This window comes from Aulonocara stuartgranti (genome assembly GCF_965226115.1).
Source record: "Aulonocara stuartgranti genome assembly, chromosome: 15".
Lineage (NCBI taxonomy): Eukaryota > Metazoa > Chordata > Actinopteri > Cichliformes > Cichlidae > Aulonocara > Aulonocara stuartgranti.
The window spans coordinates 42,757,534-42,774,724 of record NC_138951.1 but is presented as its reverse complement, the minus strand read 5'-3'; the positions used below and the strand labels follow the sequence as shown (position 1 = coordinate 42,774,724).

Below are 17,191 nucleotides of genomic sequence, written 5' to 3'. Positions count from 1 at the left end.
CTAACAGGAGGACACTCTTTAGACTAAATGATTAAACTCAGCACAGACTCACGGTGGAACCAGAATAAACTCTGAATCCAGGATAAAGAGGTTCAGTGAATGTGGTGTTGAAGGTGTGGAGGTGGATCAGAGTGTCAGAGGAGACTCTGTAGAAGGACAGAGTTCCAGCAGGACAGTCCACATAAACTGCTGCTCTGTTAGAGACGGAGGAGGAGGAGGAGGATGTGGAGGAGGAGATGGATGTTTTTATGTTATTGTGACAGACACAATAAGGACCATCATCAGAGCAGAATAAACTCCAGGAGTGGTCATTCTTTCCAAACACACAGTTATTATTGACTCCTTTCCTTCTGATTCTTCTGTAACTCACTGTTATACGAACCTCTCCTCTCCACTCGACCTCCCAGTAACAGCGACCAGTCAGACCATCACTACACAGCAGCTGTAGACGATAACCAAATCTGTCTGGATGTTCAGGATATGGCTGAACCTCCTTCACACGTGTCACCTTCCTGTTGTTGTCAGACAGTTGGAGGTTTTTGTGTACTGTGTTTGTGTCGATTGTGAGTTGACAGGAATCTGATGGAGAGAACAAACACAATCCAGCTGCAGTTATTGATCCATCATCTGTTCATTGATTGACACTTTGATGATGACTCCTGACATCAGAATGATGAAGATGGTTGAATGTGTGCTGCTTTGTTTTCATGAATCACATTAAAAACACACTTACACTTCCTCAGACCTGGTCTCAACCATCGGACTCCAGCAGGCTCCACCCTGAAAGGAGGAGGGGGGGTCAGAGCAGCACAGTCAGCATGCACACATGGACATTACAGAGTGGCTCCACCATTCTGTAAGCATGTAAGTTGATCTTAAGAAGAACATTTCAAGTGGAGAGAATATTTTATGATCACCAGGATCCTTCCATCTGAGTCATTACTTTTAAAGAGGTGCTGCTATACGAGGGAATATTCCATAGATTATTTATTAGAAACATGTATTAGAAAAGAAATGTGTGATTTCCTTGCACAGCTTTGCCGTCCACCTGGGCCTTACACAGAGTTTCTGTCTGATTTCTCAGACTTTTTATCTCATTTAGTGCTCAGCTCAGATAAAATCATTATTGTGGGTGATTTTAACATCCATGTAGATGCTAAAAATGACAGCCTCAACATGGCATTTAATCTGTTATTAGACTCAATTGGTTTCTCTCAAAATGTAAAAGAACCCACCCACCACTTTAATCACACTCTAGATCTTGTTTTAACATATGGCATAGAAACTGAACATTTAACAGCGTTTCCAGAAAACCCTCTCCTGTCTGATCATTTCCTGATAACATTTACATTTACAATAATTGATTACACAGCGGTGGAGAGTAGACTTTATCAAAGTAGATGTCTTTCTGAAAGCGCTGTAACTAAGTTTAAAAATATAATCCACCCACTGTTATCATCTTCAATGCCCTGTACCAACACAGAGCAGAGCAGCTATCTGAACGCTACCCCAACAGAGGTCGATTATCTTGTTAATAATTTCACCTCCTCACTACGTACGACTCTGGATACTGTAGCTCCAGAGGTAAGGTAAGGTAAGGTAAGGTAACTTTATTTATACCTAAAGGCAAGGTAAATTTGCTTTACAGAAAAATGACAGCATTTGACATCCCTTTAAAAACACACATACCTAGTAAATATATAAAACTCACTGTGACACATACTTTAATATTTCGAATCAAAAACAGTTCTTATTTAATTCAGTGACAGCAACGGGGACAAAGCTATTTTTATAACGCTTTGTCCTGCATCTCGGAAATAGAAACCTCCGTCCTGAGGGAAGAAGCTGAAATTCACCCCTTAGAGGATGGGAACCATTATTAAGGATTGATAAAGCCATCCTCTGTACCTGCTTAGAGTACAGGGAGGCTAAACAAGACTGTGGCTCACCTATCAGACGACTGGACCATCTCACTATCTGATTTAGAGAGTTTTTCTCTGTGACAGAGGTCTGACCAAACCATGCCACCAAACAAAAGGATAAAACAGACTCAATAAAAGAACGATAAAACAAAGTTAAAATTTTTTGGTCAATGTGGAAATGAACAAGTTTCCTAAGGCAATAAAGGTGCTGGTGACCCTTTTTACAAACTGATTTGCAATTTTGATCAAAGTTCAGTTTTTCATTTATTATGGTCCCAAGATATTTATATGATTGTACTTGCTCTATTTTCTGACCTTTAATTAAAGTGACTGCTTGCCCATTTTGTTGTTTCCTAAAATCAACAACCATGTCTTTTGTTTTAGATATGTTCAGCTGGAGATAAGACTCCTCACACCACTGAACAAAGTCATCAATGACTGGACCGTGGTTAATTTCACCCTCTTTCAGTAAGCTGACAATAACAGAGTCATCTGCATATTTAATAATGACCCTGTTTTCATGTCTGCTCTGACACATATTTGTATAGAGAGTGAATAATAAGGGCGATAGAACGCACCCTTGAGGAGAACCTGTGGAGGAGAACACTGGGTCAGACAGAACCCCATTTATTCTCACTCTTTGTGACCTGTCAGTTAGAAAATCTAAAATCCAGCCCACCAGGTTTTTCCTGATTTCAAACTGTTCTAAAAGTCTTTTAATTAAAATATGGGGCTGTATTGTATTAAAAGCCGAAGAAAAATCAATGAAAAGAAGTCTTGCAAAAGTCCCTTTACTCTCTACATGTTTAAGAATCAGATTTAGTAAAGTCAAAAGTGCGTCCTCCACTCCTCTGTTGGGCCTATATGCAAACTGCATTGGATCCAGCTGACCTTCAGTCTCTTTCATAATCACATTTCTGATGATTTTTTCAAAGACTTTCATGACAACTGAAGTGAGGGCAACAGGCCTGAAGTCGTTTAGAATTTTTGGACGACTAGATTTAGGGACAGGAACCACGACTGCTTCTTTCCAAAGAGAGGGCACATGTTGTGTTTGCAAGGATTTGTTAAAAATAACCTGAAATATAGGACTGAGTTCGTCAGCACAAGATTTAATTAGGCGGCCACTAATATTATCAGGACCCTGGCTCTTATTCACATTGACTGTATGAAAGGCCTTTTTAACATCGCTGAGTTCAATGATAAAGTGCTGAGTATCTCTCAGTTTCTGTTTCAGTTCCAAAATATCCTCGCTAAAATCAGAAGAACTAAAACGAGCATAAAACATGTTTAAAGCATTTGCAAAATCTCTGTCTGAATTAAAACCATCTAAAATGACCTGACTGCTGCTCTGGGGATTTTGAAACCCTGCTATGGTTTTCATACAAGTCCAGGCAGACCCCAAATTTTTTGCAGCAAATTTGCTTTCAAGAAGGTTTTTGTAGCTCTGTTTTGCTTTCAAGATCTCGATTTTCATTTCCTTGGTGGCTGTCTGAAAATCGGTAACAGCCCCCTCTTTAAAGGCCTGTCTCTTTTTCCTTAAACAGGATTTGACACTTTTAGTGACCCATGGCTTATTGTTAGCGTAAATTTTAACGCGCTTACGGGGTATAATCATGTCTTTACAAAATACTGCATAAGAGCTAGTAACATCCACCAAAGCGTCGAGATCATCTCCACAAGACTGAATAAAAACTTCCCAATCTGTACACTTAAAACATTCCTGCAAGGTAAGCACAGATTCTTCTGACCATATGTCAACATCCTTAGTCTTTGTCTTCTCTCGTTTTAAGACAGTTTTATAGATGGGCAGAAGATGCACACAGTTATGGTCAGAAGATCCCAGAGGAGGAAGCGGGAGGGATTTATAAGCATTCTTCACCGATCCGTAACAGAGGTCCAACATTTTATCCCGTCTGGTAGGACAGGATACATATTGATACAGATTGCCCAAAGTTGATTTAAGGGAGACATGGTTAAAGTCCCCCATTATAAAGTTTGGTGCATCAGGAGAAAGCGCCTGCAGCTTCTGCACTACGTCTGAAATGATGCTGCAAGTGGAGGCGGGGTGAGCCTTCGGGTGAATGTAAACTACGGTTATAAAAAGTTGTGGAAACTCACGAGGGAGATAAAAAGGGCGCAGTGACACAGATAAAAGTTCAACATCTGGTGTACAAATACATTCTCTAACAGTCACAGCGCTACAGTAACGTTTGTTCACATACAAGCATACTCCCCCTCCTTGAGATTTCCCTGTTACCCGTGCATCTCGATCCCGGCGGAAGGGAGCTCCAAAACCGTCGATTGAAAAATCGGCGTCCTGATCCAGCTCCGTCAGCCATGTCTCGGAAAAAGCCATTACACAGCTGTCCCTGAAGTCTTTCTGGAACCTGACGTTTCCCTGGAGTTCATCTAGTTTGTTCCTAAGAGACTGAACATTTCCAAGGATAACAGACGGCAGGGGAAACCGACTGACCTGTTGTCTCCTCATACGCAATTTAACACCTCCACGTCTCCCTCTTTTCCTCTTCCTCTTCTCACTCGTTCTGTTAGAGTCTTTATGTATAAAATCCGGTATACATGAGGTGAGGTCCTTACCATCATACGGTAAGTTAAGTTGTAACAGTTCGTCGCGGGAGTAAACAATCCTCAGCTGACTCACGGCCTCGCCCACCTCATTGGAAACAAGCCAGCACAGTAGAAATCCAACCAAAATGAAGAAGAAAGAATCCATGACGTTCTCACTGTTGTGGAGCGTGTGTCACTTTGTAAGAAACTGTCACTTCTTTCAACCAAAACACACGGCAACAAATAAAACCAAAAAGAAATAATAAAAACTTAAAAACTTAGGATGCCAAGCTCTCACTCACTGCCGGTCGCTGCGTGCGCATGCGCCCAAAGTCCAAAGAGTGCCATTAGTGTGGTTACAGCTAGTGAGCTGAGTGTTTGCAGCTAGTGAGCTGCACTCTTTTTGACATACTTTGTACTTTATTGACTAACGCTTGAGTTTTGCTTGTTTCTTTAAACGGTAATAGCGGCTTGTCCATCTCTTTTAGTTAGTATTAATAGAAACTTTAATAAAACTCTTTAATTTAACCCTTTTGCCTCCTTGACTCCTTTTTCTGACCCGGACACTTTTTGTTACTTCCCCCTCACCGCCTAGACCCCTCAGGGGAACGTAACAAGTGGGGAACTCTGGAAAACTAAGGTCTCTAATCAGAAGTACCTGACTCCGTGGTATAATTCTCAAACACGTAGCCTAAAGCAGATAACTCGTAAGCTGGAGAGGAAATGGCGTGTCACAAATTTAGAGGATCATCATTTAACCAAATCACAGATGTAACATTATCTACAGCTACTTTTAGTACCATTGATATTCATTTAGACTCTTTTTCTCCAATTGATCTTTCTGAGTTAACTTCAATAATTACTTCCTCCAAACCTTCAACGTGTCTTTTAGACCCCATTCCTACAAAACTGCTCAAAGAAGTCCTGCCATTAATTAATTCTTCGATCTTAAATATGATCAACCTATCTCTAATAATCTGCTATGTACCACAGGCCTTCAAGCTGGCTGTAGTTAAACCTTTACTCAAAAAGCATCTCTAGACCCAGCAGTCTTAGCTAATTATAGGCCAATCTCCAACCTTCCTTTCATATCAAACATCCTTGAAAGAGTAGTTGTCAAACAGCTAACAGATCATCTGCAGAGGCTTATTTGAAGAGTTTCAGTCAGGTTTCAGAGCTCATCACAGCACAGAAACAGCTTTAGTGAAGGTTACAAATGATCTTCTTATGGCCTCTGACAGTGGACTCATCTCTGTGCTTGTCCTGCTAGACCTCAGTGCAGCGTTCGATACTGTTGACCATAATATCCTATTAGAGCGATTAGAACATGCTGTAGGTATTACAGGTACTGTGCTGCAGTGGTTTGTATCATATCTATCTAATAGACTCCAGTTTGTGCATGTAAATGGAGAGTCCTCTTCACACACTGAGGTTAATTATGGAGTTCCACAGGGTTCAGTGCTAGGACCAATTCTGTTTACATTATACATGCTTCCCTTAGGCAGCATCATTAGAAGACATAGCATACATTTACACTGCTATGCAGATGACACCCAGCTCTATCTGTCCATGAAGCCAGATAACACACACCAATGAGTTAAACTGCAGGAATGTCTTAAAGACATAAAGACCTGGATGGCCGCTAACTTTCTGCTTGTTAATTCAGGTAAAACTGAGGTTATTGTACTCAGCCCTGAAATTCTTAGAAATATAGTCTCTAACCAGATGCGTACTCTGGATGGCATTACCTTGGCCTCCAGTAACACTGTGAGGAACCTTGGAGTCATTTTTGACCAGGACATGTCCTTCAACGCACATATTAAACAAATATGTAAGACTGCGTTCTTCCATTTGTGCAACATCTCTAAAATTACACTGCACTAGACCCTTATGCATTTTACCCTTTGTCACACTTTCTTGTGATTATTTAAGACTACCCATTCATGTTAACTGCTTTTTATAAAAGACATTTGGCTCCACTGATCCCTCCCCTTCAACTGGTTGTCCTTCCTGAACCTGGTTCTGCCAAAGGTTTCATCCTGTCTGTATCATTGTATGGTCTGTACCTCACAATACAAATATCCATACCTGAGAGTGTCCAGTCTCCATAGTGAATCCTTCAGACCAGCCGACAGCAGCTGTGTTCCAGAAATGCCTGGATGATTGTAGCTCAGGTCTAACACTCTCAAATGGGAGGGGTTGGAGTTGAGAGCTGAGACCAGAGAGGTACAGCCTTCTTCTGTTATCATACAACCAGGGACACTGCAGGAAGTGAATAAATAAATACATTCTAATGTATTTTATTTTATTTTACATTAGAGTTTTCCAGGTACTCCAGGTATAAAATATATGCATATGGAAGTAAATAAAGAATGGGTCCTAAGAACTCATTCTTTTTAGGGAAACATTAAATTGATGGCGAACAGATCAAAACACTGACAGAATCCATGGATGGCAGGCTTTTGAGTGTCCTTGCAAAGAAAGGTGGCTATATTGGTCACTGATTTGTTTTTGTTTTGTTTTTGAATGTCAGAAATGTATATTTGTGAATGTGGAGATGTTATATTGGTTTCACTGGTAAAAATAAATAATTGAAATGGGTATATATTTGTTTTTTGTTAAGTTGCCTAATAATTATGCACAGTAATAGTCACCTGCACACACAGATATCCCCCTAAAATAGCTAAAACTAAAAACAAACTAAAAACTACTTCCAAAAACATTCAGCTTTGATATTAATGAGTTTTTTGGGTTCATTGAGAACATGGTTGTTGTTCAATAATAAAATTATTCCTCAAAAATACAACTTGCCTAATAATTCTGCACTCCCTGTATAGACACAGACAAACAGGCACACACAGATACGAACATCCATTCCCACCCCCATGCACACATATGCAAATACTCAGCACTCACCCAATGTGGAGACAGACATAAGTAGACACTGTACACACAATCACATTCCCCAGACGTACTCTATACTCCCGGTCTAGGTACCTGTGTGTTCTAAGGTAGCCCTGTCCCCCAGGGCATGAATGGCTCCCCTGCACCCTGGTGACACACCTGCACCCCAAGGCCCTGCATGTGTGGGTGATTGTGGTGGAGCGGGAAGAGGGAGGCAGCTGGGGATGGGGAGGGAAGGAAAGTAGGGGCAAGTGGCCCCTCCCTGGGGCATTCATGTCATTTGATGTTTGAGCTGATAAATAGTAGATCTGAAATTTCTAGATTATTGCTTATTCTACATCTAGCCAAGAGTAATCTAATAATGTATGTTTTAGCCATCCTGAGATAAATTGAAGTGTTGTGTAAATAGTGATGCGTAACTAGTGTTGAAAGTTAGGCAGATCTAATCCTTTTATTCTTGGTCTTTTGTAGTGTTTTTAAGCTGTATCGCCCCCCCCCCCCCCTTTTTTTGTGCCCTTTATCACCCTCTTCCCCGCTGTTTTTCTTTCCCTCCCACTCTTTTTTCTCCATTTCCTTTCCAATAGTCATGTCTGTTCCATATGTAACAACTGAAAAATAAAATTAAATACATAAACAATAAAAACAAAGGTCAATCAAATGGACCAACATGGCAAGGCCGGGATGGTCCACTTGGTATAGTAAACCTGTTGGGTATCTTTCTTGACCTTCAGACAATAATTCTGATGGCAAAAGAACCAAACGGGACCCAAGCTTGAAGGATAGACAGTCCGCAGGGGTGAGAGGGGTTTTGTTTATATATATTTGAGAAGGAGAATCCATCTGTCCATTGTCCACCACTTACCCAGGTTCGGTTCATGGGAGCAGCAGAGAAGTCCAGACTCTACCCATCTCTTCTAGCTCAGTAATAATAATAATTATTAATAATATAGTTATCTTGATTCATCATGTTTTGTTAACCTTTTGTATCAGCAAAAAAAGTCTTATTTTAAATCACTTTTTTCTTACATCATCATATACAGTGGGGCAAAAAAGTATTTAGTCAGCCACCGATTGTGCAAGTTCCCCCACTTAAAATGATGACAGAGGTCAGTAATTTGCACCAGAGGTACACTTCAACTGTGAGAGACAGAATGTGAAAAAAAAAATCCATGAATTCACATGGTAGGATTTGTAAAGAATTTATTGGTAAATCAGGGTGGAAAATAAGTATTTGGTCACCTCAAACAAGGAAAATCTCTGGCTCTCACAGACCTGTAACGTCTTCTGTAAGAAGCTTTTCTGTCCCCCACTCGTTACCTGTATGAATGGCACCTGTTTGAACTCATCATCTGTATAAAAGACACCTGTCCACAGCCTCAAACAGTCAGACTCCAAACTCCGCCATGGCCAAGACCAAAGAGCTTTCGAAGGACACCAGGAAAAGTATTGTAGACCTGCACCAGACTGGGAAGAGTGAATCTACAATAGGCAAGCAGCTTGGTGTGAAAAAATCAACTGTGGGAGCAATCATCAGAAAATGGAAGACATACAAGACCACTGATAATCTCCCTCGATCTGGGGCTCCACGTAAGATCTCATCCCGTGGGGTCAAAATGATCATGAGAACGGTGAGCAAAGATCCCAGAACCACACGGGGGGACCTGGTGAATGACCTGCAGAGAGCTGGGACCAAAGTAACAAAGGTCACCATCAGTAACACACTACAACGGCAGGGAATCAAATCCCGCAGTGCCAGACGTGTTCCGCTGCTGAAGCCAGTGCATGTCCAGGCCTGTCTGAAGTTTGCCAGAGAGCACATGGATGATACAGCAGAGGATTGGGAGAATGTCATGTGGTCAGATGAAACCAAAGTAGAACTTTTTGGTATAAACTCAACTCGTCGTGTTTGGAGGAAGAAGAATACTGAGTTGCATCCCAAGAACACCATACCTACTGTGAAGCATGGGGGTGGAAACATCATGCTATGGGGCTGTTTTTCTGCCAAGGGGACAGGACGACTGATCCGTGTTAAGGACAGAATGAATGGGGCCATGTATCGTGAGATTTTGAGCCAAAACCTCCTTCCATCAGTGAGAACTTTGAAGATGAAACGAGGCTGGGTCTTCCAACATGACAATGATCCAAAACACACCACCCGGGCAACAAAGGAGTGGCTCCGTAAGAAGCATTTGAAAGTCCTGGAGTGGCCTAGCCAGTCTCCAGACCTCAACCCCATAGAAAATCTGTGGCGGGAGTTGAAAGTCCATGTTGCTCGGCGACAGCCCCAAAACATCACTGCTCTCGAGAAGATCTGCATGGAGGAATGGGCCAAAATACCAGCTACTGTGTGTGCAAACCTGGTAAAGACCTATAGTAAACGTTTGACCTCTGTTATTGCCAACAAAGGTTATGTTACAAAGTATTGAGCTGTATTTTTGTTATTGACCAAATACTTATTTTCCACCCTGATTTACGAATAAATTCTTTACAAATCCTACCATGTGGATTCATGCATTTTTTTTCACATTCTGTCTCTCACAGTTGAAGTGTACCTCTGGTGCAAATTACTGACCTCTGTCATCATTTTAAGTGGGGGAACTTGCACAATCGGTGGCTGACTAAATACTTTTTTGCCCCACTGTATGTCCTCAGATCTTTATTGTGAGAATTGATCATTTATATCAAATCAAAGACCATTTGTCACATTTTAAAGGTACATGTAAAAGCTGTCAGCTTATATAATTCTGAATCATCAGTCAAAAAATCCTAACCTGAGAATTTCCAACATACACTGTGGAGTCTGCAGTCCAGCAGAAAGAAGCTTCATGCCTGAATCCTGCAGGTCATTGTTGCTCAGGTCCAGCTCTCTCAGACTACAGGAGTGGGAGCTGAGAACCATGGACAGAGCTTCACAGCTTCTCTCAGAGAGGTTACACCTGTTCAGGCTAAAGAAACAATGACATTTTTCATCAAACAAAAATAATTTTAATGTTGAATCTAGATTTCAAGTTGAATATCTCAGTTTGCACCACAGTTCAGATTTTAATTAATTAATTTAAAAAAAAAATAATTAACTGAGATTTTGCCCTGGGACAAATAAAACACTTTAAGTTAAATTTCCTAACAGAAAACTAAATTAGACCTCTATTAAGTCTAAAGGGAAACCAGTGAATAGCTACTAGATTTACTTATACTAGTACAGAGTGACACCAATGACTGTAGAAAACATGGACGACGCTACAGCACCTCCTCACATTAAGCCAAAATATCGCGCTTGCCGAGGCTGCCATCTTGCATTTTTGGAGCCAGAGTCTGCGCGGTAGTGACTTCAGGTGGAGCGACTGTGTAACGCTCCCGCCCACACACCCCCTGGGCGTGACCGCAAACACGCCCAGTTTATTTGCTGATGGGTTTACCGCGACTGACGACTTGTTCAATTGAGGTAACTACAACCATGTCACTATTATGAAAAAGACACACAGCTTATCATCTTATAGTTCTAAAAGATCTAAAATCACTCTGTTGTTAAGTTGTTTGCTAAATTAGCCGCTAGCACACGCAATGTGTTGGGGGCTTGTTGCTAGTGATGCTACACACCTATTACTCTAATAGTTTGTATTATTGAATGATTCAGCACCAGAGATGGGCAGTAACGCATTATAAGTAACCCGTTACAAGTAACGATTACTGTTACTTTCTCCTAAGCACGCTGCGTTACTGTGTTACTAAAACTGTTATTTTTTTGGGAGAGTGTCTCATGACAATGACGTAAGCGAGTGCAACGTTCGTGGCAACAGCTGCGTGCAGATCACAAATGGATAATATATCGAGTGCGGGAGAGTGTATGACCGTGCAGCATTTAAAGCGTGGAGGTGCTGACCTTACTTTGAGTTTGATTCTGTAAAAAGTAAAAAAAACATTAGCGTCTGCTGCTCACTGTGTGGGAAGAAAACTTCTTTTTACAGCAAAAAAACCCCTAAAGGTCCGAGCAAGCACCAAATACGCTGCCACAGGAATGTGAAATTCACAGAGAAACTGCCATATCCTTCCACTGACCACTGCAGCACACCTGCACCAGGGTAAACCTCCGCCTGCCCCACTCCTGCTATACAGGTGAAAATAGAGCAACAGGACCGCTGAGTCTTTGATTTTATTAATTTTCTGCTGTGTTTTACGTGCATCGATTTGAAAGAGTGAGTGTAAACACAAAAAACGATTTTATTTTATATGGTGGAATGTGCAGAAAATAGGTTTAAATGTTAAACAAATTTTTTCCAGTCAGAGATTGTTGCATATAATTTAATGTTTGCTTGATGCATAAAGTTAAAAGATTAAAACTAATATTGTTTATTGTCATTTATGCTTAGAAATATTTACTCATATATGCTTAGAAGTATATAATCATTTGTAGATTGAAAGAATGTCTCATCCTAGGAGTTCTGTAACATATCTGTGTAGCATGAAGAGGGGGGTGCGTTCACTCCTCTACAGAGTGTTCTGGCATAGATCACACACCTCCTTGGAGAGGTCGTATCTTCTCTTGCTGATATATGGTATAGCAAACACACGTATATCTGTTTGAGTGTAAGAGCCTTTTGTTTAGATGGACCCGCTAGACTCCTGGCACCAGCTTTGGGGAGTCTTCACAGGGTCACATCTTGACCCCACACACACACAAACTTACACAACGCACAGGCAAGGTACTCTTGGTGTGTATGTAGACCTCTTATGTTAATGAAACTATGTATATTCATGTGAGCTCAATAAAAGAACAATGTTATGGGGGAGCGGACGAGAGCTACTGGGGTCAAGCGAAGGAACGTGTCGTGGTTCTCTCCCTCATACATGAGTACCACAAAGAATTTTGCCTACTTGTGTCTTGCTTTTTCTGTGTAGTTAATTGTCCTTAACGTTCCAGCAAATAGGTTTATGCTTCAAACCTATCAAGTAGTTTTAAAAAGACTTTTTCATTTGATTACATTTTATATGATGGATTATGCAGAAAAATTAGAATTGGGCTGAAAGATCTATTGCTTTATTACCTATTTAGGGGATAAATCATGTTTTAAAAAGTAACTAAGTAACTAATTACTTTTGAAAATAAGTAATCAGTAAAGTAATGGGATTACTTTTTTGGGGAAGTAATCAGTAATTAGTTATTGATTACCTTTTTCAAGTAACTTGACCAACACTGTTCAGCACTCCTTAGGTTTTGTTATCCATTTTTAGACAGCGATGAGATCAGCTGCACACTCCACGCCCAGAGTTACTGTTAATATAAAAAAATGTAACGTTGTCCTTTAAGATTTTAACATTTAAGATTGAGTGTAATAGATCTAAAACTGTTTAAATGTTCAGAGCCCTCTGAACCCTTCCTGGTAACATGGAAACATGGAAACTTTAAAAACAGCAGCAGAACGTTTCAGTAGTTTAGTCTAATTTGTTTTTTTCATTTAATAATAGAGTCCATATTATATCAACAGCTACATTCACCCTGGGGAGAAACTAGTGAGGGATACCATGAAGACTAAGCTGGGTTTCCTGGGTCCAGAGGTTTGGAGAAACTTCTTCCCTTTCTTTCATCACAGCTGTCCTGTTCCAGAAGTTCTGTTGACCCACTGAGAGAGGCATCATTTAAGAAACACCAGGAAGACTGAAGCTCATCGCATTGATCAAGCAGGACTCATGATCTTCACCAGCAGCTCCCTCACAGGGAAATCTTCCGCACTCCTCCCAGGAGATGGATAAACCCAGCATTTCATGAACACTGTGATGGAGACCTTTGCTTTGTGTAATGTTATAAATACTCGGATACTCCCCAGAGGCTCCGGACTTTTACATAGAGATATTATACTCAGTCCTGTAGAAAGTTATATATTTAAAAATATATGATCCTCTCTAGTTACTCTGGTATAAATAACTTTGAATTACTTTATGGTAAATAACACACTATCGGCAAAAAACTGTGAAAGAATTCCAGATCACAAGGTTGTAGTTTGAATACAAGTGACAACCTTTGACCTTCATCAGGTTTTATTTAATTGTGTCAGAAAAATGTGCTCTTCATGCAGCTGAGTACATCAAGTGTTTAAAACGGAAGCTGTGCAGGTTTGAGATCAGCAGCTTTGTAAAACACCAAACTGAGGTCCTGTTAATGCTGATATATAGTGACACAGTTACATGGGTGATTAATCCTTTTCTTTTTTTATCTTTAACTTTATCAATAAAGCTGCAGCTTTCGCTACAGCACATGTGGTACTTTAACCTTTGCACTGTTTTCATCAGTTCATTTTGCAGTTAACATGTGAACATGTTGGATGATCTGGTGCTGAGGTCTGAATCTGAGGGCAGCTCCTGTAATCACAAAGACAACAGAACCATCACAAACTGAATTATAAAGTTTATCTCTCAAATCTGAAATAAAGCTGATCCTTCTGTCCTCACACACTCAGGATCTGAAGCTCTTCTCTTACATTTTCAGTTCTACAGTTTAATCCATAAATACTGATTAATGAGGAGTGACTGAAGTACAAGCTTTTTTTTTAAATTTGGTATTTATTGTCTTTACAGATGTGGCAAGAGACTGAAAACTGTTGTTTGCACATATTTAATAATCAGCTCTGCACAGGAGCTGAAGCAGAGTGCAGCCTGTCACTTTTACAGTATAATACTTGTAATAAAAGTACAGTAACGGTAATTAATGACTTAGCAGCCCGGGGCGTTTCTCTTGATTTTTTTTATCCAGGATAAATTCATTCACCTGCAAGGATTAGATAAACGAATTTTACAAAACAAGTTTCCCCGACATCCGAGTGCTCATGTTAGCTAGCTAGGTCTCAGGACCGAGCTAAGGACGGTAATTATGGATTAGCTTACAAACACGTTTAACTTACCAAAAAGGTGCAGTGGGGCCTCGAGTCCTTCTGTCGGGTAGTCCAGTTTACTGAAGAACACCTCAGGCTGTCAGGTTAAAACAGTCGTTCGTGTTTTTGTAACAAAAACTCTGGCCCTTCTCTCAGAGCCTACACTCTATCTGCTATTCCTGGAACAGAGATACGCAAGTTTCTCCGTGACTGCAGCTGCCAGTCAAAACTGTTATGATGAAGTTACACGCCAATTTAACATCACCGCGATAGAATCAAACTTATGGGAAAGGAGACCCCTTGGACACAAATCAGCGTGATAAGAACTACTGATAACAAAAGAAAGAATCTTTGGAAAAAATGTATCTGAAAAAATGTATCTGATGAGAATTAATTTACTTTTGTCTGTCCCCAATCCCATCCGCTAACATGGAGTAGGCGGAGTTTATGACCTTTACTGCAGCCCTGCAGCCATACACCAAGGGGCAATAGAGACATTTTAGCTTCATTTTGGGGGAGCTGTCGCGTCGTCCATGTTTTCTACAGTCACAGGCATTCAGTTCTGCTGGTCACTTTCATAATTCTAATATCTATAGAGTTATCTAGGACAGGGGCAACTGAGTCCAGCCCCTCTCCAGGAGACTGGTTCCAGAGCCCAAGCCATGCGTTGAGATGAGCCCAACTATATCTAGCCGGTACCTCTCAACCCCATGCCTAACTCAGGCTCCTTCCCCACCAGAGAGGTGATATTCCATGTTCCAATTGCCAGTTTTGGTAACTGATGATTGATCCACCAGGGCCTCTGCTCCAGCCCGCCACCCGGCACACAATGCACCCAACCCCTACGGCACCTGCGGGTGGTGGGCAGCAGGTTCCTTGCACAGCCCAAAAAAGGGACCTTTTTTGGGCTGTGCAGGGCCAGGCCCCATGGACTAAGGCCCGCCCACCTGATGCTTGGCAGGGTGAACTGTTCTCTTGGTGTTCTACTCATAGGGGTCTTCTGAATCGCTCTTTGTTCCTCACCTACCTACAACCAATTTGCCATGGGAGACCCTACCAGGGGCAGAAGCCCCCGGACAAAATAGCCCCTGGGATCCCTGGGACACACAAACTCCTCCACCACCATAAGGTAGTGATTCGCAGAGGGGATCTACGTCCCTACCCTCACCTGTGGTCACGAGCTGTGGGTGAGAGTGCAGATAGAAGCGGCAGAAATGAACTTCCTCTGAAGGGTGGCTGACCTTACCGTTAGAGATAGCGTGAGAGGTTCAGCCAACCGGGAGGGGCTCAGAGTAGAGCCACTGCTCCTCCACATGGAAAGGAGCCAGTTGTGGTGGTTCGTGTATCTGACAAAGATATCTCCCGATAAGTTGTTGGGCAACCCAGGACACATTGGGTAACGCCGTGGTGTTCCCCCGGACAAGCTGGAAGAGGTGGCTGGGGAGAGGGAGGAATGGTTTTTTTTGCTTAGGGTGCTGCCCCCGTGATCTATTAAAGAGATGAATTTGATGCCAAATCAGGTGGAAAACTTCTGTAGTCAGGAAATATTTAGGTTAATTTGATTGGTTATACTATAGGATTTGTAGTTATAGTAGTTGGCCAGTAGGAATGTTTGGCCCTGCTCTGCAGCAGCTTCTGACTAAAGCTTCTTACCCACTCCGCGGGTGGAAGCGGCTGGTGCCCGGCAGATGCCTACACAAGTGCCTGTTCCCCGGAAGAGGGCTGCTGAGGTCGGAGCACGTGAGGGACCTGCTCAGCAGGTTCCAAAGGTCAGAGCACACAAGAGCCCTTCCCAGCCGGGATGGGGTGCGCGAGGACCCTGCCAAGCCTGAGGTTGGCGTGCTGTCTAGACCAGGCTTCCTTCCACCTGGGGCTCTGTGTGGTCTTGCGTAACGGCTGCCTGCCAAGCCGCCTGGGAGCCTCGGATCATGCCGTGACTGCTGTGCCACCTCCACTTGCCACACAGGCATCCTCTGGTCCACACGGTGGCCACCAGATCAGCTTCATCATCGCTGTGGGACAAATGGCAGACCGAGCGGCATCCGCAATCACGCCTTGCTGGCTTAAAACGGATTGAACTGGGTCCATACTGTTGTTATTGGTGTGTGTTTGTGTAACCACGGTAACTTCTGACCCCACTTCCGCCAGTCCCTTTATTGTGGCGGGAATGAACCCTGTATAAGTTCCGGGTCAATCAGCTGCATGTCCCTGCTCCTCTGGCTGCTGTTGTCCCTGTGGTTGGCGTACTTGTCAGATATCGACAAATTTTACACTACAGACCAGTTGACAGCGTGCAATAACCCGGCCGATTCATTCACCTTTACACTACCTCACAATCGACTCAACGGTCAGGTTTCTTTTTCTCCCGCGATCAGCCCTGATCAGCGCGAGATGGCGAGCCACCCGACCACCGCTACGTTGCGGTAGGAATTATGAACCTATGGACTGAATCAAACTGTTGACACATGACCTATCACAGGTCCATGGAACTAAAATAAATCACATACTGGACTACACCTCATCCCACCTCCTTTTGGAACCCAATAAGCTGTCTTGTATTGTCAACATTATTTTGTTTGTGATATATATGCATTTTTTTTTGTACATCTGTCTATATATTCCTCATAACAAACATAATACATATATTTTGAGCTCGACTTTGATTTCCTGTGTTTTATTCACACCCTCAGGCTCCATAGTCGAAACTTATTCTGATAGCTCATTGTCTATGAGGCTGCAGTCAGGCGCCCTGGTCCTTTAACCGTGTTACATTTGGCTGGGGGCTGGAAAGCTGCAGCCGTGAAAGTATAAGGTACAACAACTGGTAATAAAGGTGTGAAGAATGTGATCAAGCTCATCATTCGTATCCCACAATACCTCAAATAAATTATAAGCTAAAACATGTTATCAGCAGCAGCTATGGACCATCAATTT

At 42.0% G+C, this 17,191-nt stretch overlaps 1 protein-coding gene across 1 annotated transcript in view; it reads right to left on the bottom strand.

Annotated features, from left to right (window-relative positions):
* Positions 1-471: 471 nt before the first annotated feature.
* The window catches only part of LOC309689534 (protein NLRC3-like), a 41,010-nt gene continuing 24,290 nt past the window's right edge, over positions 472-17,191 (bottom strand). Inside the window, exons 4-6 of the mRNA XM_082506057.1 lie at positions 10,166-10,339; positions 6,579-6,752; positions 472-579 (exon numbers count right to left, since the gene is read on the bottom strand). Of these exons, the coding sequence (XP_082362183.1) occupies positions 522-579; positions 6,579-6,752; positions 10,166-10,339 (406 nt within the window). The 3' untranslated portion in view covers positions 472-521. The remainder of the gene's footprint in view (positions 580-6,578; positions 6,753-10,165; positions 10,340-17,191) is intronic.